Here is a 27549-nt window from a genome sequence, read left to right as displayed (position 1 = left end):
GCAAGCAAATACAATCAAATCTGCATAATTTACACAGGTCAGAGTTCAGCTATTCACAGATTTTTCTTTTCGCAGATGTGATTATGAATGGTGTGCTGTGCCTAGGAAGTGAGATTGCTCATCTTCCTTGTTTCTGTTTCAGAGGAACAGCCAGCTTAGTGATTGATGCAGGTACGTCCTCAGCTATAACTACTTAAGACAAGAGAAACTAAGTTGTGGGATTTTTTTTTTTAAGACGCATTCCCACCCCCAGATACACGAATTGCTGCGCAAAGGAACAACACATAAGATAAAGTGTGAGCGCACTGGAGTTTATTTGTTTACCTCTAGGTACCATGGGGTTGACATTAATATGCAAGACCAGTGAGTGAGCAGCAAGACTCCCTTCCCAAAAGAGGCTCCCTCCCCATTTTCTGAAACCCCTGGCAGTCCAGCCCAGCCTTGCTGCCTCCTGTGCTTTGTCCCTAAGTTAGCAGTACACTTGTTACGGAGTTAGGGGTACGAGGGGAGGAGTCGTTGATGTAGTAGTACCACGTCTTTTTCTCTCTCTTTTTTACATTATTATAGGACTACAACATGCACATTCTACTATGTGGCTCAAGCAACGAGAATACATGTAGAACAATTAACAGGGTGTTTGTGTGTAAGAGAGACAGGATCCATGTTGATGGCGACTGGCTATGGGTTTATAGAAATCTCGGTTGTTGGAGAGAGAGGTACCTACAGCAGTTCGATCCGTGTGGGAATGTTACATGCATGCACAAGTGACACAGTGGGTGGGAGAAACGCAGCAGGACAGGACGAGAAGTGAAATCTGTGACGCGATGCTGGGTGGGAGCACGGGTACCCCTTTCCTCAGCTTTCCACGGCGAGTCTCTGCTCTGTGAGGGAAGCCTGCTGGGCGACCGTTTTGTTCTCGTGGCTGCGGAGTTTTGATACGACGTCTAGAAAGGCCAGGCTCTGCACTTCCTTGTGAAGGAGTTCTGTCAAACAGAAGCGAGACGGTTACTTTCCTGCTGGGCCTTTATGTGTGCAGCTGCTCTTTTGTTTGCCTTTTCTGGGGAAGCAGCAATGAACAGAGGCCTTGTCAACTCGGCACAACGCGGTCGCTAGAGAATAAGTGGCGCTGGTGGCTGTAAGCAGTACTTTTTAAGCATCTTAAATTTAGGGAGCCCCTTCACACAAACACTTTCCTCCTTGCTCTGCATATCATCTGCAAGCAAATGGGATCTGTCTTAGTCTTGCAAGGGAGACCTAGCAAACGTGAGTCGATGTGTGAAAAAATAGGTGACCGTGTGCAAGTTTCTGCTTCTGCCTGCTGTGTTGTGTGGGCAGGATATGGACCCCCTTCTGTTTATATATACACCTTTTCTCGCAGGTGTGTGCAGTGTAAAACAACTATGTGGCACTGGGATGTATCAATGCATCAAATCTTCCTTAAAAGGAAGTTGCAGTTTGGGGCCTATCAGAGGTTGGATGGGCTCTTAGGCCCAGCCTCCCTCTCTACAGGCCTGGTGATGCTTCTAGCTCTGGTTGGCCATGACTGAGGCCTACGAGGCCAATATCTGGTGCAATATTGTCTTGTCTGAGTGGCAGCAGCTCTCCAGCATTTCAGGCACAGTGTCTCCTATCATCAGTTACTTGACCCTATTGTCCACAGCTGCCAGGAATGGAATCTAAGGCCTTTTGCACCAACCTGTGCTCTACCACTGATCCTTGGCCCTTCCCTTGAATAAGAGTAATTAGATGATGCTGAAATTAAGCCATGCTCCATACAGAGTGAGGCTTGTGTGTAGTGCAGGGCTTCTGCGACTCCTTCCCCTTTTGGAGCTGGGGTGTTCTTAAAGGGGCCACCAAGGCAGTTAAAGGGAAGGGTGGGGGGAGAAGGCACCTTAGGCAATTAAAAGGGTCTGCTCTCTGTCACAGAACGTGTCCCCTTCATGAGCCTCCCCAAGCATTTTGTACTACATCTCACCTAAGACCTAAGTAGGTCTGTTGAGAGCTGTAGTCCTAAACATCTGGCTTGGGAAGGCTGTAAGAGAGACTCGCCTCAGCACCCTTTCTTGTGTATCGTGAACATATAGTGGAGAAGCAGCCTTTCCATGTTTAGTACCTGAATAAAGTATGCCTTTTCAAAAAAAGGAAAACAATCATGCAAGGATTCAGGCGGTGATTTTTGCTACAGCTTAAATGGTGGTTGTAATTAAAGCAACTTGCTCTGTTAGCACAGTCTGTGTTGGCATCTTAGTTATGTCAACAAAGAAGAAATGGAACAAATGATGCAAGCGCACAGTACTCAAAATATTTGTTTTTTGAGTATATCTAGAGGTCTGCTCAACACTGCTGGAAGTTGCCTAATTGAGTTGTCATGGTCGGGGGAAGATGAAAAAGCTGCTTTAGGCGCTAGGAGGATACCAGGGTTGAGGTAAACACACGACGCTTATTCTACTGGGGCTTGCTTAGGCAACTGCACAAGCTGCTCACTAACAAAAGAGCTGTTACAAATCAATTCTGTTACCCTACAGAGCCTCTTTCCCCCCACGTAGCAAACTGTGACCCTTGTTTTCCTGCCAAGTTTGCTGGTCACCTGCTTTCCAATCCGCCATGGCATCTGAGCTCCCCTCCGTGCGACCATGAGCAGAGCAGAAAATACCTAAAAGCAAGCTTAATGCCCCTAAAACATTTTTATTCCCTACACAATTTAATGGAAACAGCGTTTCCTGTCTAGGCTATTCTCCTGCGTGAAGAATATGCTTCCTACTTCCAGGATAGCTTGATATCTACAGCAGGTGTTGCTCTCTGGGTATTAATAGGTTCTAGTGATAAACCAAGTCCTGGGCCTCTCTTCTCACACTCATGCACACAGCAATGACTGTGATGGCAATGAATGCTCTGCTTTCCTTTCATTCTTTTGACGTTACATACACATTTACATTCCCTATTATCTTCCTTCAACATATAGCGTCTGTTGGAACAGCAAAGCTCTCTGAGTTGCAGAGGCGGCAGCAAACCCAACAGAAAGAATTCTTTGTCAAGACTGAAGGCTCCAATGGCTACAGCACGTAGCTACCTAGAATGGTGGACTGACTGCAGTCTTTGTGGTGGGGATGGGTGGTTTTCTAAAGGGGTGAAAAGGATTATTTTAAGGTTGATACAAAAAACACCACACAAGAGAGACAGCAGGCTGGGAAGCTGCCCACCCACCCACCCACCCCCAATTTCATAGGACTGTTAAGAAGCAAGCTTCGCGGGAGCTGCTTAGATGACAAGCTAAAATGAGAAACCCAGACTTGTTGGGAAAATGGCGTAAACTCTTTCCCCCCTTTTAATGAGATGCTTTCTAACTGCAAGTCAGTGTTGGGCTGAGAGGGGCAACCCTGGATAGGAAACAGACTTTATATCAGCTGGGTGATTGGTACACCAGGAACTTATGGCTCTCCAGATGTTCATGGACTCCAGCCCCCATCATTGCTGACCACTGGCCATGGTTGTTGGTGCTGATGATGGGACTTGGAGCCCAAGGACACCTGGAGGGCCACAGGTTCCCCATCCCTGGTTCACAGTAGCTCTCCGGGGTTTCAGGCAAGATTTTTTCTCCCCCAGTCAGAGAGATGTCAGGGATTGGACGTGGATTCTCTTATATGCAAAACACAAGCTTCACCACCAAGCTACAGCCTTTCTCCATGGGTCTGAGTGAATGCATCATTCTTATGCTTTTGTTTTGTAATGAATGCTGTAGAAGAGATACTGAAATCATATGGACCAGCCCTCATATTTCATTGGCATACCAGTAGGTCCATACTTTATGCTAATAGTTTCAGGGATTGGTTTTCTAATACAGAAGCACCAGTCCACCTAAAGTTAGTCGTAAGTATGCAGTGGTCTACACAGAGTCTGATGGTAGGGTCTCATGGAGGTAGAATGTGCTTTTACTTCAGACTAAAGGAGTGGGATCACATTTTTGAATATCCTCTCTCTAAAATCTCCTTGCCTGCATTAGATGATTATAATAGGAGGTGGGTACCTTTGTCTTCAATGTGCTAGTTTTCTACTTGTGGGAAACTTTTGCAGGAAGAGTTAAAAAACTAACATCTCTTGAATGCAAGCCCCCTTGCTTTCCATGAGACCTCTTGTCTGAATAAGCATGCATTCACTGCTGTGTTCAATGATGATTACTTCTTTGCAGCCTTTGCTGCAAATACACTTGATTGGATCTGTCATCTGCATGCCACTCCTGGCTCAACAACAGGATTATGTGTCAGCCTTGGGCACGTAATGTACAACCCTTGTGACTTTTTGAAAGTTGATCTAAAGCAGAGCTTTGGAAAGACTCACCTGATCCCATAAGAGCACAGATCAGCACCATGGAATTGTACTTGATTTCTGGTGCACTCCTCTCATCCGAAAGCAGCCTGTGTAGAATCTGCACTAACTGAGCACTTTCAAGATCCTTCTCTGCTGTGGCTGTGAATCGAAACAAAATGGGAACTTTAACTCTGAAGGACTGGGTTCCTTTTGTTTTTTTCTTTGGGGTGGGGTTTACTGACATATTCTAGTACAAAGAGTGCTGTGGAACCATAATACATGCCTCGCTTAATTGAACAGAATCTAAATTTATATCGCATTGTTAAGGAAAGCAGGGAGGGAAGCATAATTGTGTTGAAGAAAGCCAATTGTATATATATGTCTCGTCTACTGGGATAGCTTCCTCCTTCCAAGAAATTGGGGTAAAGTCCACTGGAGGCACACTTTCAATTGCAGAATTTACACAGAGGAAGGGCTACAATATCCTCTGTTTGGGACAAATAAAAACAAAAATCCCACAAGTTCCAAATGAATCCTTCTGTGTGTTTACCCCGGTCAATGTAACATGCTGTGGGTAATCTCCCACTACCGATAAAACTGATTGTAGGAAGCACATTTAACCACCAATACATAATTTTCTTTTTAAGAATGTCAAAAGAGCCGGGGACAAAATAATATCCCATGAAGTTCCCTACAGATGCCTGAATTTGGGTTACTTTTTTATTTCAGCCAATGAAGAGCTTTGGATGACTGAATAGCCCATGGGGCAGTCCAAAGAAAAAGAGATCCATGGAAACAGAAATAAGTTTCCTCCTTTTGAGGGTACTTTACTCGCTCAAGATACAAGGGAATTTGGCTTGGAGTAGTAGAATGTACCCCCTCAAAAAGTCAATGGAAGTAAAAAAAAAAAATCTGTTGGAGGAGGTTTAAACAAGCCCATGTCCTCTAATCTTAATTCTGTCTCTATGGGAAATACAGCGATAAATTCTCTCCCTATATCCTATTCTCTCCCCTAAGGTCACCTCTCCTCTTGAACCAAAAGAATCGTTTTTTGACCTTGTTATCCCCTACAGCCTTTCTCTTTCCCCCCGTCATTTACCTAAAGAGAAACTACTTGGCAGAAAACCCCAGAAACTTTGTCATTTCAAATCACTACAGAAAAGATGGGAAATATAACGATGAAACAACGAAAGACATCCAATATTGTTCTTATATTGACTACATTTTCTAAAGCTTACTTTGTCTGAAATACTCCATTGGGCAATTATGAAAAAGAGGCATTATTTATTTATGAAGCGTTGAGTCCTGAGCTATGGTGGCGAGAGGCCAAGGCTTCAGTCACACATCCAAGCGGCCTGTCACTGTGTGAGGTTTGGCACAGTCATATTGGCTGTCGGCTTCGATACTGCTACTCACTTATGGGTTTCCCTGTCCCCACACCCACCTGGAAACAGGTGCCATAGCCCATTTTGCTGCCCATGTCTGCAGTGATGCCTTAATAATACTTGCTTACGCTTTCACCCTCACCAAGAAGCGGTTCACTATTCATTCATGCCTTAACCTTCTCCTTCAACAGAGACCTGAGTACAAAGCGTTAACCATAGAGATACTTACCTAGTTCTAGAGCTGCTATTAGCGCCAAGGCGACAAGAGCTTCATTCTGCATTATTACGTGTTCGCTAGTTGCCATGGTAACTAAATGCTTAATACCGCCGCTCTGAACAATGGTCCTAATTACATCCTAAAAAAAGACAACACAAAGTATTGCAGGACATGCGAAAAAGACGACAGTCTGCTACCTAAGCAAAACAGAACAATTCAATAACGTACACTATATTGATATATTATGCACATAACTAGAGTGTATGTGGTTTACAACTGCTATTAAAAAATAAAACAAAAATTGAAATATTTGGCTCCCACCTACTCAGAAGTGAACATATGAAGCAGTCAGAACACTGGTTCATTTAGTAGAGTTTTCTCTATGCCATGAATAAGCAAGGTGGCACCTTCTAGATCAGGGTTTCCCAGCCTTGAGACTCCAGCTGTTTTTGGACTATAACTCCCATCATCCCTAGCTAGCAGGACCAGTGGTCAGGGATGATGTGCACTGTAGTCCAGAAACAGCTGGAGACCCAAGTTGAACTCTAGATGTAACTCAACTCCCAACTCCCATTGGACCATCCAGCATGGTCAATGGTCATAGGATGATGGGAGTTAGTCCAACAACATCTGGGTTAGAGAAGGCTGCCCAAGTCTACTCTGACTGGTGGTCTTTGGCAAACCTTTTTTTCTACAACACCTGAAAACCCATTTAACTGTGACTTCCAGCTCAAATGATGCTGAGTTATACACCAAAAGGCGGATCAGACTTCTCCAGACAGGCAAGTAGCCAAGGAACTCCAAGGAATCCAGTCCATACCATGCTGGGCTGGCTCCAGCACTGCCCACATGTCCCTGCATCACATAAAGGTAAAGGTAAAGGTACCCCTGCCCGTACGGGCCAGTCTTGACAGACTCTGGGGTTGTGCGCCCATCTCACTTAAGAGGCCAGGGGCCAGCGCTGTCCGGAGACACTTCCGGGTCACGTGGCCAGCGTGACATTGCTGCTCTGGCCAGAGCCAGAGCCGCACACGGAAACGCCGTTTACCTTCCCGCTGGTAAGTGGTCCCTATTTATCTACTTGCACCCGGAGGTGCTTTCGAACTGCTAGGTTGGCAGGCGCTGGGACCGAGCAGTGGGAGCGCACCCCGCCGCAGGGATTCGAACCGCCGACCTTTCGATCGGCAAGCTCTAGGAGCTGAGGCTTTAACCCACAGCGCCACCTGCGTCCCACCCCTGCATCACATAGAATCATGGAATTGGAAGGGATCCTGAGGATCCTTTACTCCAACCCCCTGAAATGCAGGAATATGCTGGTGGCCCATAGGGGGATCAGCATTACCAGTACTACTGCACTTTAACCAACTGACATCAAAGTCAAATCATTCCTGCTGCTTTTCAGAGGCAGTGCCCCTGCCCACATTGTAGTTGTTAAATCCTGTAGCAGCCTTTTCATTCAGAACCTTCCAAGTTCCCCGCAGGCCACAAACTGCAGGAGAAAAGTTCATCCTCTTCTGTAATACTCAAATGAAGCTCTTGGGTTGGACGACTGGGGACAGACAAAAGGAGGGTACTCACATAGTGCGCAGTTAAGGCAGTACCCCATCACTTTGCCCCCAAGCTTTTTGAGGCAACCAGCAACAAAACAGAACAGCACTTGAAGCCGCTCGTGTTGTGGCCCATGTGTCTCTCAGTGCGCCACTGCTGCAGATGTGAAAACACACACCTGCGACTCCGGGAACAGTAGGCATCAATTACATTTCTGCACATTTATTTTCCAGCTTCAGCTTAAGTACAGCACAGTTTGATACCACGGCCTTGGCATTTAAAGTAGATTTGATATTTTGACTGAATGAGATGATTAAGTGAAAGGCAACGGCAAGGAAAATGCAAGAGTGATGAAAACGGCATGCGCGCACACACACACACGCACCCCTTTTGTGCTTCTCCTCCGCGTTCAAGCCACAAGCTGAAAGCCATTAAAACAGAATGTGCTTATGATAGTTTATATTCCGTAGTGTTCAAAAGGATTGTGCTGTGACATTTTGCATGCAAAGGAAACAAGCAAAGCAAACAGAAGAGTGGGACCTGGTTAACCTCCCTGGGGAAGGCAACTATAATTGTTGATGCAACTGAATACACACTGAGAATTTATTCCCAGAATCCAGGTAATTTTACACCTGAATCTTACACCATAAAAGCCGTCTCACGTGCAGAAACAGGTTCTTATATGCTAACACAGAGGGAGCAGCTCTGCATCGCACTGGTCCAATGTTGCACATGTAACAAATAAAGCCTAGACCAGCCTTCCCCATCCAGTTGCCCTCCAGATATTTTGGACTACATCTCCCATCATCTTTTACCAGGGGCCGTCTGGAGAGCATCAGACTGGGGAAGGCTAGTGTAGGCTGACAAGATAACTTCGGGCGAGCCACACCACCTCAGGTGGTTCAGATCCTTACCTCTACAAGGGGAGCAATCTGCCTCGGAGGAGTGAAGCTGCTTTGGCAACACAAAACTTATTTCACAGCCTTGTGGTTTTTGCAGGAGTCACTTACTTTTGATTTGCTGTGTCGTATAAGAGCAGAGAGTAGTCTGTTCGATTCTCCCATCACACCTGCGTGGTCCTTGGCTTCACACCACTCCACCAGCCGTTCAACCAGCTTCACGTTCTTCCCCAGTTGTTCAGCAGCTTCTGCTACATATAACAAAGATGGCATTTTTTTCAGTACGCAGCAGCAGTTGTTGCTCTAACCCCCCCCCAAAAAACCCAGCACCCCACATTCCTGAAAGGTGGGAAAGAAAACAACAACCCTGATTTTGAACAAATAGGTAAAGGTAAAGGTACGACTCTGGGGTTGCGCGCTCATCTCGCTCTATAGGCCGAGGGAGCCAGCGTTTGCCCACAGACAGCTTCCGGGTCATGTGGCCAGCATGACTAAGCCGCTTCTGGAGAACCAGAGCAGCGCACGGAAATGCCGTTTACCTTCCCGCCGGAGTGGTACCTATTTATCTACTTGCACTTTGATGTGCTTTCGAACTGCTAGGTTGGCAGGAGCTGGGACCAAACAACGGGAGCTCACCCCATCGCAGGGGATTCGAACCGCAGACCTTCTGATCGGCAAGCCCTAGGCTCTGTGGTTTAGACCACAGTGCCACCCGCGTCCCTTTCTGAACAAATAGAAGGCAAAAATAGCAATGGGCAGAATCCAGTTGGTGTTGCTCAGTTAGCAGAAGATGTTCATTAGCAGAATGAGGAAGGAGGATGTGGGGGGATTTCTCCTTCCCTAAGCAGTCTGGCCCCCACTCCAAAAATCTGCTGAGAAGAAACCTTCTGAAACCAATTGGGACAGAGGAACAGCCAATAATCAATTCCCAATTCTGCTGATGGGTATTTTCCATTAGCAGAGCAACACCAACTGGATTTCGTTTAGGGAAATATTATCCCAGTCAAAGGACACTGCTCAAGGTTGTACAGAAGGGCTGGTGAGGGGTGTGGCCTGGGGACAGTCCCAAGGGCCGGACAGAGAGTTTTGAAGGGTCACAATTGGCCACCAGGGTCTGAGGATGCCCACCCCAAGGTAGGTTAAAAGGTCTGGAGAGAGCAGGGTCAAAGGTACTAAAAAGTGGGTTTTTCAGAAAGGAAGCTGTGTTACTGGTTCTCGAGCAGTCAGTACAAAAACGAGTCTTGAAGGTCAGGTGGGTACAGTTAAAGGAAGATGTCTGGAGTCTCCTCTAGGAACCATTACATTGTTTTAGAGAAAAATTGTCATCCATGCCTGTCCAAAACAGTGGCAAGCAGTATAATAAAATTGTATTTTGCTGTAAATACAGGATGAAACAAGGGTTGCAGCCCTGCTAACTTGAATATTTTAGTTCCACACGATGTAGCAAATTCCTTCTAATACCTTGTACTAAAATGTAAATAATCTGAAGCTGCTCATTATATCCATGGTGTGCTGACTTCAAAATTGTGATAATTCAAAATCATAGTAAATGTCAATTTCTATAGCTTCCTTTTCCCCTTGACTCTAGTTTTTTTTATCTTCCCCAGCCCCCTGCTCTTACTTCCAAAAACTAGCTCTGGAATTTTAAGGCACACACACACTTTTTTCAAACCAATCAACCAACCGCCCTAGAATCTCAGGCAAACACAAACTTAATAGAAGTTGATCAAGAATATTCTGTAAACTCATAAGTTCTTTATTGTTTACTTCTGGCTGAAAGCCTTCCAAACTCTACTCCCTTTTTGCATGGAGGAAATTTGTAATTCTGCTGATGATAAGGATTTCAAGATACATGAAGTCCTCGGTGTAAGCAATTCAGTTGCCATGAAACTATGGCAATCTGCATTTATTACTTGCAGAAGTTCAACAGATTATGTTGCCTCAAACATCACTTTTTAAAAATAAAAGGTGTTGAGATAATTGTTAACTATTTCACAAAACTGTTCACATGTGTAGGAAAAGAGGATTTTTGGAACACCTGAAGCCGCAATATACTTCAGATATTCACTGCATGCCACACTGGCTGAGGCAAGCTGTGCTATGCCAATAAATCAAGAGCTTAAATTTGCACTTAGATAATAACGGACCATCACAGGTTTTTAAGAAGTCCATGCTTTTTTCACTTTACAGATGCATTCAATTTATTTGAAGGATTTTCTTGAAATCCCCTTTTTCTTCTATAAGGAACATAGCAACAGATCAAGGGCAGAATCATTTAATACAGGAGAACAATTTATTTTACCTTGTGCATCTATTAACATTCTTAACGTCCCCAGCAGCTTGAACTGAACAGGGGGCATCTCGGATCTGAGAAATTTCAAAACGGCTTCTGCCACGCCAGCTGACAGCATCTTCGCCTTATTTACAACTGCATGAATAAAGAACAGATATTATCTGAGAGGCACTGCGGAGATGATACACTTACACTGTGTGAAGAGATTTAGTCCTGAGGCAGCCTTTAAACACCTTTTTCCAAAGGCCTCTGAAAGCAACATTAGAGGGCTCAGTTGTGTGAGGGGTGGGGAAGATGATCAGAGGAAGCAAGACTGGGTCCTATTCTACTTCCATTTGAGTAGTAGGATTTTTTTTAAAAAAGTTTAATATAATACATTGTTAATTATTATTATTATTGCTATTCTTTTATTTATATGCCACTCATCTGACTGGGTTGCCCCAGCCACTCTGGGCAGCTCCCAACTAAATATTAAAAACACAGTAAAATGTCAACCATTAAAAACTTCCCTAAACAGGGGTGCCTTCAGATGTCTTCGAAAAGTCAAATAATTGTTTATAAGGCCCTCAGAGCTGGACCTCGGTGTCCAGGCTGAACGATGGGTGTGGAGATGCTCCTTCAGGTATACTGGGCTGAGGCCATTTAGGGCTTTAAAGGTCAGCACCAACACTTTGAATTGTGCTCGGAAATGTACTGGGAGCCAATGTAGGTCTTTCAGGACAAGTGTTATATACATTCTGTATCATATATCAATCAGTTCATCCTATATCAGTCCATTTAATGCCTTATGCTATGTTAAATTTGCTTTTCTACCTACCTAAGAAAACTTTATGTAAAACTTCTATTACCTCCTTTCTTATGTTATATTAACTGTGTAAGTACAGCGGTGCCCCGCAAGACGAACGCCTCGCAAGACGGAAAACCCGCTAGACGAAAGTGTTTTCCGTTTTGGAGGCGCTTCGCAAAACGAATTTCCCTATGGGCTTGCTTCGCAAGACGAAAATGTCTTGCGAGTTTCTGCAGGGTTTTTTCCCTCCCCCCCCCCTTTCCTAAGCCCTAAGCCGCTTATCAGCTGATCCGCTAAAAGCCGCTAAACCGCTAATAGCGCTAATCCGCTAAGCTGTCAATGGGCTTGCTTCGCAAGACGAAAAAACCGCTAGACGAAGAGCCTCATGGAATGGATTAATTTCGTCTTGCGAGGCACCAATGTATATGTAGTTCCCTGTATGTCAAACTGTACAGAAAAGCTGACACGATATGTTTAACCAGTGTATGCTCTACTGATGAACAGATGTCAAACTGTGAAAGACACACATATCCTGCTCTATTGTCCTCTAGCTTCCTCAACCTCCTGATCTATTTTAAAATTATTTTAGCACCATGCCTCTAGGCTTTAGACTGACTTAGACTGCCTTTAAAACCTAGAGGTTGTTTGCTTCTGGCTCTTTTCTTTAAGGGCCTCTTTGAAGCCTCTGGCTGATTTAGTAGCTTCTGGGCCCTTTTATAATCAAATAATATGTCCTGCCTAGGATGTTTTTGGGGGCCAGGGTGGGGCAGGGCAAGGCAGAGTCCTGAGAAATATTTCAGATCAATAAAGCACTGCTGTATCCTTCCGTTTCGTTGAGACTATTGTTTGTGGTGACTTCCAGTTGCGGAAGTTACATATTTACAAGTAAATTTATGAGTTACTTAGGTATATTAGAACCAGCCTGCACCTTTCACCAAAGGAGGTGGTAGATTTCTGGGCTCTACTCACTATAGACCACAGATGTAGAGGAAAAGAGAAGGGAGGAAGCACCCTATTGGCTTGTGGCATATGATGACTGTGTTGTGTTTTTTAAATGGGGGCTGATCCACACAGCACTGGTGTGTATGTTCCAGGTGCAGAGGGATGTGGAAATGAGCCCTGCATCTGTACACCCTGCTGTATGTATGGGACACTTAGTACAAGCCAACATTATACACATGCGTGTGTATATAGAGATACATCCCACTCATGCGATTCATCCCCTGCAAAAGAAGGGGAAAGGGACTGGGGAGGTAGGTCACATGAGCAAGGCGTAAGAACCAACCTGAGTTCAAACAAATAACTGGATAGACTGAGCAAGTGTCAGGGACTGGTAGTGGGAGGCACGAGCCAGTAAACTCCCAAGGGAAACCCCAGAGGAGATAGGCTCAGAGCCAGGGGAGTCGTGGTGGGACACTGAGGTCAGAGGGAGAAGAAGATTGGGAAGAGGAACTGGATGCTGAAGGGGCAACAGGGTTTAGTGAGCAGGAAGAGCTGGTGAAAGAGAGCAGTTCAGACCCCAAGGCTGAAGAAGAGGGGTCAAGAGGCTGCTTGATCCCTCTCCTGCTGCGACAAGCTCCCCTTCCCCTCATCTAGTCCCCAAGAATGTACAGGATAATGAGGAAACAAGAACGGGTGTGCAGACGCAATTTGAGACTGCTTGAGAAACATCTGGGAGAGGAAGAGCCTTAGAAAGGGTGGAAGGCAGTCCTGGCAACTGCTCCATAGGGGCAGGGCCTACTGGGAATGGTTGCTAAGCTGTATGTTGTTTCCTTGACTAAAGAGTTAACTTCACTGACAACAGAGCCCTGCTTCTTTCATGCCGACCTGCATCTGACTCCAGTCCTGACAGCAAACATACATGCCGAAGGCTCAACACACGTAGTGCCTACACAAAGGGATGCAGGATAGTGTGTGTGTGTGTGTGTGTGTGTGTATGTGTGTGTGTGTGTTTGTAACATGAGGAGAGAGAGAGTGCTTTGAAGAGACAAGGATGATCTGCTGTGAACCTAAGACAGGTGCTGTTCTATGAACACAGAATTCAGAAGAATGCAAATCATCTCCCTCCTATCATAATCATTATTATGCGAATGACAAACAATCCACCTTGCAAACAGCTGTCTATAACATCACAAGGAGCCTGTGCTTTTTGCTCAGTCTCTTGGGACCTCTCTTCCGCCGTTCTTGGCGACTGCACCTGTTCCACCCTTGTGAGGCTCTCTACCCCCACGTGTGAAGCAGGAGACAGACTTTGCTCCAGAATGCATTTTAATTAAAAGTGAGAAGTTAGATGGCATTTCGAACATGGGCTAACAAGATGTTGCTTGTTCTGGCAGAGATTTCCACCTCAGAAGCTTATGCTTTATTTTTAACAAGCACTTTTCACTGAGCTGTATTTCCTCCTTGCTGAGGGAATTTTGATAGTAATTTGCACCTCTTCTCAAAATCTTGGTTTGTTGTTTTTTTTTTAAAAAAAAGATTTAAGTGAAATGAGGTGGGAGAATAAGAATGTTTGTGGGTGCGTGTGTGTATCTACACATAGAATGCATCTGCTGCTCTAATAACCCTTAGCTGTACCATAAACATATACAAATAGACCTGGAAAGCAAATAGGTTGCTTACAGCTGAATAACTCCCTAACAGGAGTTCAAAGAGAAATAAAAACAAGAGATGTAATGCTGCACAGAGATGCATGTAGAAGAGAAAAGTAATTGATGGGACTCTGGCTGTTTTCCCCACACTTCATTATATCTGGTCTGCCATCAACCCAACACGGGTCAATTCAATTATATGCAAATCTCATAAACAAAGTCAAAGTGGGCGCTGCCTTATGGATTGGCAGCCAAATTTGCTCCTGATCTTTATAGCAAATCCAGCCACTTGCATCTCCACCTCCTCTTCTTTATACAGTACTGTACTATTATTTTTTATAATACAAACATAATATACATAACATGGTATTTATCTGACATTTGCCCATAAGTGCTCGTGATATGATTGCAGCACTGCAATCCTTACACTACCAAGTAAGATCGCCCAGTATTTGTCTCCCCGCATTAGAGATAAAGGAGCATAGTTAGTGCCACCCAGTTCATCTCTCATGTATTAATCATTAGGAAAACGAGGTTAAGGCTGCAATGCTAAGTGCACTTAGTAGGGAGTAAGCCCAACGAACACAGCAGGACTTACTTCTGAGTAAACCTGTAGAGGATTGTGCTAAACTGTTTCCTAATGATACGCAGCAGGACACACAATTTAGAGGAGCAGAATTTCACCACCCCATACACCGACACCCCCCCTTTCCTCGGAGCTGCTCCTGCGTTTGGAAACACGCTAAATTGCTTACCAGGAATAGCGAGGTTTCGGAGCGCGCTCAGTGCTGCATGCTGCACGGTAACATTACCATCCTCTACGTGCCTGTCCAGGAGGTCCATCAGCTTCTGAACGATGCCATTATCCACCATATGGATACAGTTTCCATCTGCGCAAGACCAGACCATCAGAGCATGCATTAAAACCAGTGTTTTTCCTCCACCCAAACTTTCAGCAATAAATTTTGCTCTTCTGCGACACTAGTTCATCATTTAAAATAGATCTGGGAAGACGAAACAAGAGTCTGAGACACTGTTTACCTGCTTTCCAAATTTTCTTTCTTCCTTTTTTTGCCTAGGCCATATGTATTTAAATGCACAGTCTCCCCTACTCCATATGTTCTTCAAATCACTTTGAAAACAGAATTCACGAGGGACATGCATGGCTGTTTACCTATTCCTTTGCCTTTCAGTGCATTGTGGGGACACCATCGCCTCGTCCCACCTAATGTTTGGCAAGTACTAATGTCCTACAAGGTGGCTATATTTTTAAGGTCTGAAAACAAACAAAATTTTCCCGAGAGTCGGATCTCTGTTCGGCTGCTTATAATCCCCACCATAAAATGCACTATGCCAACAAATATATATTCCCTGCCCCAAGTGCTATTTAAACTTTAGTGCTGACAACAAGCTGGAGTGTGAACTTCAATGATTTTTACCGTTTCTAGCAAAATTTGCAATCGCCAGTGCTCCTGCAAGCTGCAGCTGATGGCTATTAGATAGGATCCACAAAAGCACCCTTTGGAAAACACTTCCTTTTCCTCCTTCAAATAGTTTTTGCATTGATTCATCTGGGGGAGGAAAGAAACAAAGTACATTTGGACAAAGTATGAAAAATATGGATCTTTACAGCTGCTTCAGGCCAAGTGAAGCCATTAAATCCACCTGGTACAGTAGCGACTATACTGTTGACACTAGGGTGGTATTCAATTAAAAAACAGCACAAACAAAATGATTCCCACTTCTGCAACAGGACTTCCCCCTTTCTCCTCCCCACACCTGCTCCACAAGGTGGCAAAAACCCTAAAACAGATGGGGGGGCACAGGGGGAGCAGAACTGGGAGAGATTGAACATTCACCTTACCATTAAGTTAAAATCTCCCTTAGCTCTCTACGGAATCAGATGGGACCTCGGCCTTGTTACATTTAGCTAGAGATGCCACATTTAACTAGAGATAGCATCTAGGATACAGTGCCCTGCCACTGCCACATTCAATAAAACTTCCTTGTACCCATTAGGCTTACAGCACATGTAAAAGTTCAACCTATACAAAGAAAATCAGCATGTCTGGGGACCATGCCTGCCAACTGTCTAGGAAAAGTTGCTGGTTGTGAAAAAGAAGAAAAGCAGTTCTAGCTGAAACTACTAAAACTCAGCCATTCTAGGAGAACACAAGCTAACCCACAGACTGCAATGCGATGGCTAGAACCCAATATGCTAATGACAGCATGAGAATTCCCAGGTTCCACATGCAATACTCACCTCCCAGCAATAGTAGAACCATAAGATCAGAGGCAGTTTTGAGCTCAGCAATGTCGTCTTCTTTGTCACTGTCCACGGTCTTCTGGACTATCTCAAGTAGACACTCCACCAGGCCTGCTTCAACCAACTGTAGCTTAATGATATCTGGGTGAAGATAGAAGAACCTAAATATAAAATGCTTTTAAAATACAGTGGTACCTCCAGTTGTGGATGGGATCCCAAGGTTTCCGCGACCTGAGGACTGCTTCTGCGCATGCGCAGACTGCTTTTGCGCATGAGCGCAGGGCTAAACCCAGTAAAATACTTCTGGGTTTGCTGCGTGCGCATCCCGAAGTTTACATAACCAGAGGGTTACGTAAACGGAGGTTCGACTGTACTGTGACTCCAAATAAGGCGTAGCAAAAGCAAGAAGACAAGGTAACTACAACTGTGCATGCCACACAATGCCGGAGACTACTAGCCATTATGACTATGCCCTGTCTGCAAAGTTGGAGGCATCGATGTTTCTGAATTCTAGTTGCAGGAAGCCAATGAAGAGGAGAGTGGTCTTGTGTTCAAATCCTGATTGCGGGTTTCCCACAGGCATCTGGTTGGCCACCGTGAGAGTGGGATGCTGTTTACTAAAGATTTACTTGGTTTGCTGCATTTTATGAGTTGTACTGTTGTTGTTTTCCTCACAGAGCAAATTCATATGCTTCTGCTCTGCTTTCTTAACCCTCCTTTAATTTTTTTTCCTTGTTCCATTCAATCACAGTTCTTTAACCTTGAATGTTACTGGATTTGGATTTGATATCCCACTTTATCACTACCTGAAGGAGTCTCAAAGCAGCTAACATTCTCCTTTCCCTTCCTCCCCCACAACAAACACTTTGTGAGGTGAGTGGGGCTGAGAAACTTCACAGAAGTGTGACTAGCCCAAGGTCACCCAGCAGCTGCATGTGGAGGAGCAGAGACTTGAACCCGGTTCCCCAGATTACAAGTATACCGCTCTTAACCACTACGCAACACTGGCTCTCTGCAACTTCTGTCATCCTCAGCTATTAGTCAGGGCTGATGGTAATTGTAGTCCAGCAGCATCTGGGGACCCTAGATTGAAGAACTGTGCATAGTACAAAACACTGAAATAAAGGGGAGGGGCTCAGTCAAGGGTTTCCACACAGACCATTTCAGCTAGACACAGCTTCCTCAGCAAGAGCCGTGACTCAGCCAAATATCAAAATGAATTTCTCTCCCTCAGAAACAAAACTGTCACCAGAGTCTCACCATTTTCTGCCAAAGGAGCCAAAACTTCAAATATCATCTCCTTCTTATCATGTTCTATTTGCTTTTTGAACAGTTTCACAAGCTCTTCAGCAATGTTTGTGTAGGCGAATTGCTCTTTGCTTGATTCTGTGAAATCAAAAAGGGGAAAGCTAAATGCACAGAATGGCAGCACTGTTTTCTCTTCAGTTTATTAGGAGGTTACTCGGCGCAGTGATTAACAGAGCTAAACGCTCTTCGCAGACAGGAACAATATACTCCCATACTTAAGCCTGTCACTAAATGAAAAGAAAAACATCCAGGCCTTTTAAGATAAATGTGATGACCTGAATTATTAATTATGTTCAAAGCTGTTAAAAATTTGCACCAGTGGAACGTGAACGTACCCATAGCAACAGCAAAATTACCAACATATAAATTAAGCCTTCAGCTGCCATCAGCTGAACAAGAAAAATTACACAGTGAGTGCACTGGGTTTCTGATTGAAGAGACTAAAGGTCAGACCCAATACCTTAACATTTACATGGCTACATGCTGGCAGAATTTGATCTGGTGTCTCAAAACAGACAAATCCAGATGCTTTGATTCAACCTTCTTTCTGGGTACCCTGAGTCTGATGGCTTTTAAAATGCAGGTGCAATATTAAGTTTATTGACCTGTTTCTGACATCTTAAGCTATCCATCAATCTACACAGTTGCCAATGTTAGCTACTTAATATTTTTTTATGGCTGTATTATGTGGGAACCAGTGGGCTTGCTTTCAATACAACTCACAAGAGTAAAGAGAAGCAATGGTGATGTTCACACGTCATGCAAAGCCAAACCATGGCTTAACATGACAGCACTGGCTCCTGAGAAGGAGATCACAGCTGCTTGCTGCTTCCCAGGGTTTTTAGATTGGTGTGGGTTTGGCTTAGCATGTTGTCTGAATCCAGGATGGCTACGATCTCTCCTTCTTCAATGAAACCTATAACCACAGGACAAACATTGGCTACAGACCATGGTTAAAGGCAAGAGCTTAAGAATACCCTGGCACACGTTGCCAAAAAGAAGAAGACGATGCCACACCTTAGCTTAGCTGCCATTGTCAACTGACCTAAACACCCCGGGAGCAGCAAATTGGTTGTGATTCCGTCTCAGACAGACAGCACATTTGCAGCATCACAGGGAGCATGTGGCTGTTAGGTGGTTGAGTTAAAGTAGGCCATGGGAACTTGAGGGCTGTGCCAAAGGCTTCACAGAAAAGGTGGGTTGTGAGGAGGGATTTAAAGGAAATGAGAGAGGAAGGAGGTCTTAACATATAGGGCTAATACTGAACCTAAGAACTAGCAGAACCAAACTTTATGGGTCATTTACGCACAGTGGCAATATATTTGTTTTAATTATATCATTTTACTGTCACAGAACGCCCTTGCCAAGCCCAACCACTGTGGATGGGTAAGGTGGTCTTGCTGCTTGCTCCCTCTGCAGCATATTAACTTAAGCAATAAAACAATACAAAAAGGAGAAATCATCAACGTTGTAGTAAAAACATAAAATTATCATGTGATCTGAAAATTGTTATGGCTCCTCCAGTGTCAAGCAGACATTAAGAACCCATTTCCATAAAAAGAGGTGAGGGAAAGAGCTGGCGGAGGAGACACACATCAATGAATACTATGAATACTAAATGAAATTTAATCATTCTAAGCTATCACTGTCAGTTTCTGCTTTCAAATTTGCCATTTTTATCACAGACTTCTGAAAACGGAAAGTTTGCCCAGATTGAATGCTATAGTACAAAATTGGTTTGTTTGCTTTTAAAGTTTTTATTCCAAAATTTTCCAGGTGTTTTTTTTCCCAGGCCTAGCTGGACCACTGTAAGAGGAAGGCAAACACCAATGCTGTTTGCATGAGAGGTCCTTCTAAACTCTTCCCTGATATCAAGTAAAGTTATCTAAGTTTATAACTGTGCATAGACTTTTTTATGAACTGTTATACTTTCTTGAGAGATAGAAAGCAACACTTCTTATAGTTAGGCAGTGAGGAAAAATCTGATAGGAAGTCGTATTTGAACCTTAGAAATAAACTTTATTTATGTCAGGAGTAACCAATATGGCACCCTCTAGATGTAGTTGGATTCCACCTCCTATCGACACCAATCAGCATGGTCAGTGGGGATGGAAGCTGTAGCCCAAGTGGAAAGATGAACTTGTGTGTAGACATCAGGCAGGCAGAGAAGAGCTGGAAAGGGGAACTTGGGATACTTGAATAGTGGATACAGATGAAAATATCAGCACTGGTCCTCCTTCTATAAACTTGCCATAAATAGTAAATTAGAACAATGTAACATTTATAAATAAAGAGAACAGGTTTGTGGGTTGCATCCCAGGACTTACCAAGTTCTGCTAAATTGCCAAACGCAACAAGGCACATTTCAGTCAAAGCCGAATTTTGGCAATGAATGCCCAACAATTTCACTAACGTAGGGATAACTCCCATGTTGATGAGCTGAGATTGTAGGGTATCTAAAGACAGACAAAAAAAAAAAGGACAAACGTGTTTGAGTTAGCACTGCCTTCGCAGTATCACAGTATCCTTAATTATTCTCCAATGTCAATAATTTAAACAAGGAGGCAACTGTAACCTACAATCAAAACATTGCTCCTCTTTGTTCTTCTGATGTCTGCTTAGTATTCAAACCTATTATGGGAAAGAAATCCCCATACATGAGAGAGACTGCCTCTCTCTGGCCACAAACCCATTTAATAATAAACTATTATAGTTTCTCCAAAATAATCTTAGACTTTGTTAAACCAGCTTTCCCAATCAGATGCCCTCCAGATGCTTGTTGGACTACAACTTCCATCATTCCTGGTCATTGGCTGTACTGGCTGGGGCCGATGTGAGTTGGAGTCTAACAACATTTAGGGGGCACATGGTTGGGGAAGGATGCGCTAGTGTGCATATATCCTCAGCGGGCCAGAGATTTATTAACAACAAAGAGAAGGGAATATATATGCTGTGCCATCACTGCCTTCAATGTCTGTGCCAGCAGAGAGTCTCTCCACAGTGAAAGAAAAATCCATGCATGCATTTCTACTTGCCCTCTGAAACCTCACAGAATTATGGATTGTGGCCTTTTACTGCAAATATTGCATGTACATTCTACTGCTTTCCAAAGGGGTTTATACGTTCATAACAGTGTGCAAAGGACACAGGCTTCTCCAACGATAGCTGCAGCCCAAGTAAATGAAAAATGCATTTCTCATTTATACTTCCCAAATTGCCTCTTAAAGCTAGTGACTAAATACATCTCAGTATTTCAGGTAACAGAATACTTCTGTCAACACAACCAAATAAATCTGAAGACCAGATTATAATAATCATAATAAGGCAAGGTTACTTTGTTCATCACAAAAAGCCCCCTTGGAAGCCCGCAATTACAAATTATGTACACTAGATTTTCAGTTCCATGAAGAGTAATAATAAGTATATTGATGTAATGTCATAGGCAGTCTTGCTTTCCCCTCACCAATGCATTTTTTTGCTTTTAAATAGTAAGGTTAGCAGGAAAAGACAGAGTAAGTACTTATGGACACTTAACACTCTAAAAGTGTTATGCAAACAAGTCACAATATAGGTTACAAAAAGCTTGATAAAACAAAGTGGCTTAACAAAGAACAAGGACAAAACATTTCAGAAGAGTCCATTGCCACTATGGTATAATCTTCATAGAGAAAAAAATATTATTGCGTGTAGATATTTGCAAACAAAAACATGTTTGAAGATTATCCATTAGGAGACACCATTAGTTTACAAAACAAAAACAAAAGCTTCCACAATTTAACAAGTGAAATATGTTTGCTTTGCAACAGAAGGAAACGATGCAAAAATCAGTTGTAGTCATACTGCACTCAGATTCCTCCAAGGATGCCCCTGAGCAAAATAACGGGAGCCTATCGCCTCACTGACTGACTCCTGGATTTTAAAAGCAAAAGCGGTCGTATGTGTGATAGTCTTAAACCTATGTGCACACAGAATATCTGCAAACTGCCCCCCTCCCACCTTCTGAACCAGATCGGAATATTATCTTGTTCCAGACATTCAAATGATTATAATTTGATTTTTAATTATTAAAGGCACGGATTCAGTAACTTCCTGCAGCAGAAAGCCACATAACACAACAATGGACAGCCCATGATGCTGGAGCGTAAAGGAGCAAGCCTGTGTGTTATCACTCGATCTCCAAACCTTTCTTCTGTTGCAGGCTTGTGTTGACAACCACTGACAAAAAGGTAACTCAAGCTTTTGAATGGATGGCTGGATGTATGCAGATGTCCCATTGCTAAAACCTTGCCTAGATTCCATTCACATCAGCCAAAGACAGAGTGTGTCTCCGTTCAGACACTCACCTAATGCAAAGCTAGCAGAAACACACAGGAATACCCAGGCTATTCACCCTCTGTATTTTCTACAGAGTGAATCTACATAGCTTTGGACAGGTGTCTTTCCCATTACCTGCTATCTGTTCCTTTCAACTGGAGATGCCAGGGATTGAATCTGGGGCCTTCTGGGTACAATGCAGAAATGCTACTACCACTGAGTGGTGATTCAAAGGTCTGCAAAGGCGTGATCTCTCCTCAATAATCAAAGCAGGGGTGGTAAGCTTTGTCCTTCAAGATGGTGCTGGATTAAAATTCTCATTGTCCCCAAATATTGGCCATGCTGGCTGGGGCTGATGGGAGTTGGAAGTTCAACATCATCTAGAGCAGCCTTTCTCAACCTGTGGGTCACCAGATGTTGTTGAACTACAACTCCCATCACCCCTAGCTAGCAAGGCCAGAGCTCAGGGATGATGGGAGTTGTAGTCCAATAACATCTGGGGACCCACAGGTTGAGAAGCGCTGATCTAGAGGGCCACTGAGTAGCCACCATAAAGTACAATCTGGGTCCTTCATCCAATTGCCAAAATGACACCACTCTTTCCTCTCCAAAAAGGATAATATTGCATGATTCACCCATCTGAGTGTGGTGGAGGCAGGAGGGCCCTCTCGTTCCACCACCACCACAGGAAGAGGATTTTGTGCGCAAGTAAGAGTCTGAACAGAGGCCAGCAAGCTTGGAAAAATGGGGAGAAAATGCAAATTGTCAGCATTAATGTAGAAGTCAGTATTCTCCTCTGAGCTAATTTATTGAAATTTAGTATATTTTTAAGCCAAGAGCTCTTTCTTACAAAGCTTATTAAGAAACCATTACAATCAAAGAATGTTGCTTGAGGATGAGTGTTGAAGCTGGTCCTGTAACATGGTGTACCAACTAAAGGTTACAATCCTGTTCCTCTAAAATTAGTTGAATTTTTATTCTGACAGCAGAAGGATAGCACTGCAAAGAGTAGAGGCTAAAAATAAAGTTTAACTGCTGATTGGTAGAATGTCATATGTTTAAATGAATGTCTTTGGTTACCTAAGGCATCTTTTTTATTTTATTTTGCGGAAAATATTCCTTATTCTGTTTTTCAGGCACTGTACTTTTTATGTATTCCACCCTCTCTTTGCAAATATTAGATGGCTAAATCTCCAAGATTTCATATTCATATTGGTTTAAGGACATGCACCTTTTACTTAATAAATCAGTTTGTAATTTCAGTTTTTGCAGACAATGGAAAATTATAATAAAAAATCGCTGGAGCATATGATTTCAGCTTCTGAAGCTGCAGAAAACAAACTGTACAATTTACCACTGTTTATGTGTAAGCCTTCCAAAGACTACAAGATGCTGGAAAGCCCCCACTGTTACAAAGCTGCTTACATTTATTTTTCAGCAAGTGAATGAAAGTGCCCCATGCATACATGAATGGGTAAATAATAATTCATTCTCCTTTAATGCCATTCTAAGTTGTTCAGAATCTTGATGCTCCTCCAGACATTAGTTTGGCTGTTGCTTGGTAATGCCAGACATTTGAGATTCTATGGAGGTCCATCAGCTGTGTCTTCTTCTAGTGAGTGCACAGGAAGAAGCCACAATGCAGCTAGCAAACACATTACCACAGATCATGTCAGAAGGAGCATGTGGATTATTTCGGAAACTTGGAAAAACAGAAGAGTCAGCTGGCTCGACACAAGAATTAGGACACAGCATTGTGTTTTCCACTTTTAAATTCCATTTGCTTCCTCATATGCTCTTGGAATAGGGGTAGCCAATATGCTATCCTTCAGATGTTACTGGATTCCCTATCCCATTAACTCCAGCCAAGATGGCTAATGACCAGGGATGATGGGAGCTAGAATCAAACAACATCTGGACACTGGGCATTCGGTGCATTATGATTTACTGATAGATATTGGGATGATCTGCCATACACTGGCAAGAGTGCCTGACCCCAGTTGTTTAACAGTAACAAAAACAAAGCTATTATTCAATCTGATACTGAAATCAAATTCCTGCTCAGAATCTGCTCAGAGGCACTCTGTTCTTTAACTCTAATGGTGTGTCTTTTGCACCTGGCGCTGGCTGGTAAATTGCTAAGCGAAAGATAGAAGTGGATCTTGCAAGCCTGAAATCTGCCCAGAGGCTCCTAGTAAGAGAAGGAAGGAGCTGAAGACTCAGAAGAAACACAGAAAAAAGGACAGAAAAGCACAACGGATGGCAAATAGATGCATAGAAAGTTCATGCTGCTTCAAAAGATGTTAAGAAGCGATCATGGAATGTATACATTTGAAAATGCTTTGGAAACCAAAATCCCCCCCATTCACAGTCAAACATCACCCCAGAAAATTGATTTTCTCAACCCAACTTTGGTTTCAATCTACTGAAAGGCTGTTGTTGCAGAACGTTTAGCCTGAAGTTTGGGCAACCAGACAAGTGGAACAATGTTTTAAGACACATTAACAGTTATATGACGAAACAAGCAATCTCATCCACTATGGTTTGTAAACCAACTCAACAAAGCCTGCGGCTCATTAACACTGCAGGGAGACACAATGTATTTGAGGCAGAAATAAATTCAGATGCTAAGTAAGGCAACCTTGTGTATTGCTTTAGTCAAGAGTTCATCAATTTAAGTGGTGAGTTTGAAGCTTATATTTTTAAGAGGAAGTGTGCTGACAGTCAACTCTTTTGTGCAATATTTCATTCTACACTTATTTAAGCCCTCTTTAGAATACTCAAAGAGAGCTGGTTTCCAATAATTTTTTAGCTCATGCCTATGAAATGTATATATTTACCATTATGTAACTGTAACCTACCGCTATACCTTTGGAAAAGAATCTTTCAAGCAATATGCAAATAAACACACAAGCTACTGTAGACACAAGCATTAGCAAAGGAGAAATGTGTGGCTTGAATATTGATCCGCTTTCCATTTTTGCCTACATAAGATTTTCAAGTGGAGAACAAGAAATGCAAAGCAGCAGAACATTAATCAACGAAAGCAATATATTCCAGTCACATACTTCCAGGGCGCTTGCAAGATTAAGAAAAGCTCAGTGGTTTTACATTACACTATTAAGAATTTTTCTTCAAAGGTAATGGAGGAAAAGTCAAATCTGGCAGATTGAATTTTAACACAAAATGAAATGAGAAAGTATAATGTAAAGAAAAATGATTTTTAGATACAAACAATGTTTTGTGTGTGTGTGTGTGTGTGTGTGTGTGTGTGTGTGTATGTGTGTGTGTACACACACACACACGAAATAAGATAACAGTTCTACATACCTCTTGTGTTTCTATTTTTATATCTCAAATCAATAAATTAATAAATACCATGGTGCAGTGGTCTGAGTGGTGGGTTGGGTCAGGGGTAGCCAGGGAGTGGCTCAGCTAACATGGCTAACGGCCAGGTATGGTGGGAGTTTAGTCCAACAACATATGGAGGACACAAAATTGGCCACGCATAGGCGAGGTTGAAAGACTGTAGCTTGCACAAGGCACAGAGTGAGCTTCTGAAATCCCCAGATCCAAACCTGTCTTCTAGTTTTGTTGTGAAGCTCTGAGCTACCTGGCTGAAGGATGGGATAAATACACTAAACAAAATGTTGAAGTGTGGACCAGTCTCCTTCAGCATTTCAGAAAGCCAGCCACACCTCCTTCCAGTCACTCAATTTAATTTGCTCTCCCCAACAGACACTCAACCTTTTGGGACTGCTGAGCATGCTCAGTCCTCATTGGGCCTTGTTCTTGTTGCCCTGTTAGGTTTCGTTTTCTAAAGGACGGGTTGCCTCCATATGTTGTTGGACTAAAACTATCACCCCTGACTTTTGGCCATGTTGGCTGGGGCTCCTAGGAGGTAGAGTCCAACCATGTCCAAAGGGTCCCAGGTTAGCCACTTTGTACTTCTGTAAACCTTGGAGTTCCCCCAAGCATGAAAATAAATCCCTGTTGCTCACCAGTGGTGCCATTTTACCTAATGTCCTGTCAGCACTCACCACCTGAGTTTGTTATCAGAAGGAGTGGAAATTCCAGGCTATGATTTGATCTTGCAAATTCTCACTTACACCCATGGTTATGACTCAGCAAAACAAATGGCATATGTACCAACAACCACAAGACTTCCTTCATCAGTAAATATATTCTTGGGATGGAACAAACATCGCACCAACGTGACAGGCATACACACCCAGTCTGGGAAGGCTTAAGGATTTGGGTGGCAGAGGACTCATCGCGTTTGAACCATCCTTTGCTGGCAATGCTATCATTCTGTAAAGTGGAATTTGTATCTTACAAGATCCCCTGTACAGAAAAATACATTTTGTATCTACACATACCTTGCAAGATGGGAGGAAAAAGGAGAGAAGAAGTTGCATATACCCATTTGAAAAGCTGTTCATCTGACTGCTGCAGTCAACACTGCTGCAGTCCCCACCCACCACCACTGCAATGCTTCAGAGGCAATAAATCAGGGGGTGGTCAAACTCTGTCTGCTGCACAGATCAAGTGCAGCTCATGGGAGGACTTAGAAAGTAAAATTTAAAAGCCTCTTACTTTGTTAGCAGGCTGGTAGCCACAATAAAAAATTATTCATCTTCCTCGCTTAGAGGGTTAAAGTACCATGTGAAGCAGCAAGGCAGATGGCAGAACTGAATAAACAATAACACAGAAGGGTGGCGGATGAAGAAGAAATTTGGGGAGCAAAGGATAAACCATGGCAATGACAGCTTTTAGTAAGCGAGGAAGAAAAGCTATGAAAACAGAACTCTGGTGTGATTATCAAGCCATTGTGGGTGAGGCGGGGATGGAGAATCTGGGTGCACCCTGTGACTTGACCATATGAAGATCTGGCTCCTCAGCTCTTTAGAGTACATTCCTAACCCCATTTACCTGGGAGTAGGACCCACTGAATTTCATAGGACTTACTTCTGAGGAGACATAGTTAGGACTTGCAATGTTAGTCTATTTACTTTGGGCACCACAGCTGTAAAGGAGGAAAGGGCAGCTTGTTAACTTGGAAAAGGTAAGGAAATGAAAGGAAAAAGCAGCAGCGTTTTAGAAGGAGGATAAAAATCAGTGTGCATTTAATGTATTATTCACAGAGCTATCATCAGATCATAGGAACTGTCATTGATGCAATCCACAGCCCTGGATGCAGTTTGAATGAGACGGAGGTGCTGCGGAGCCCAGCCTTGCCTGCTTTGAGAATCACCTCCTCAAATTGTGGGCGGCAGCTACCACTGGCCCCTTCTGGCAGTAGTCGGTGGAAATGCACAGAACAGGGCATTTTGGGTCAGGGGCTGGACCAACACAGTATCCATTGGTTCCTAATTTAGCCCAGCTGCTGTCACATGACAGCAATGGGCCCAATAAATGTCTGTTCACAGCACCAGCTTGGGAGCCGCCATAGCAGAGGGCCTTTATCCTCTTCCAGACACAACCCAGCCACCTTTCGCTGTGGCCAGTGTGAGTAGCAGAACTGTGGCTATGCCTATACTGCTCCACTAATGTTCCCCACTGCTAGCTAGGGGTTTAAGAGCAAAGGAAGAGTTTCCTGGATAGGGCCAATGGCTCATCTAGTCCAGAATCCTTTT

At 43.5% G+C, this 27549-nt stretch overlaps 2 protein-coding genes across 8 annotated transcripts in view; one reads left to right on the top strand and one right to left on the bottom strand.

The window, feature by feature from the left end:
• The window catches only part of TSPAN5 (tetraspanin 5), a 96463-nt gene extending 90940 nt beyond the window's left edge, over window positions 1–5523 (top strand). Inside the window, exons 8-9 of one of the 2 annotated variants that reach the window (XR_013842477.1) lie at window positions 76–171; window positions 5035–5523. Coding sequence is in view for 1 of the 2 variants with exons in the window: in XM_079991193.1 (XP_079847319.1) it covers window positions 76–81 (6 nt within the window). In the remaining variant the exon portion in view is untranslated. Of the gene's footprint in view, window positions 1–75; window positions 185–5034 lie in introns of those variants that run through there. The other variant, XM_079991193.1, reaches the window with a different exon arrangement.
• RAP1GDS1 (Rap1 GTPase-GDP dissociation stimulator 1) overlaps window positions 291–27549 on the bottom strand; it is a 101752-nt gene continuing 74493 nt past the window's right edge. For 5 of the 6 annotated variants that reach the window (XM_079990882.1, XM_079990883.1, XM_079990885.1 and 2 more), the window contains 10 exons: window positions 19927–20055; window positions 17552–17677; window positions 16289–16432; window positions 15465–15596; window positions 14781–14915; window positions 10657–10782; window positions 8466–8605; window positions 5920–6046; window positions 4336–4464; window positions 291–983 (listed from right to left, as the gene is read on the bottom strand). In XM_079990882.1, coding sequence (XP_079847008.1) covers window positions 856–983; window positions 4336–4464; window positions 5920–6046; window positions 8466–8605; window positions 10657–10782; window positions 14781–14915; window positions 15465–15596; window positions 16289–16432; window positions 17552–17677; window positions 19927–20055 — 1316 coding nt within the window. In that variant the 3' untranslated portion in view covers window positions 291–855. The remainder of the gene's footprint in view (window positions 984–4335; window positions 4465–5919; window positions 6047–8465; window positions 8606–10656; window positions 10783–14780; window positions 14916–15464; window positions 15597–16288; window positions 16433–17551; window positions 17678–19926; window positions 20056–27549) is intronic. The other variant, XM_079990884.1, reaches the window with a different exon arrangement.

This window comes from Podarcis cretensis (assembly GCF_951804945.1).
Source record: "Podarcis cretensis genome assembly, chromosome: 9".
Lineage (NCBI taxonomy): Eukaryota > Metazoa > Chordata > Lepidosauria > Squamata > Lacertidae > Podarcis > Podarcis cretensis.
The sequence above is the reverse complement of the archived record's forward strand: the minus strand, read 5'-3'. Positions and strand labels throughout refer to the sequence as shown.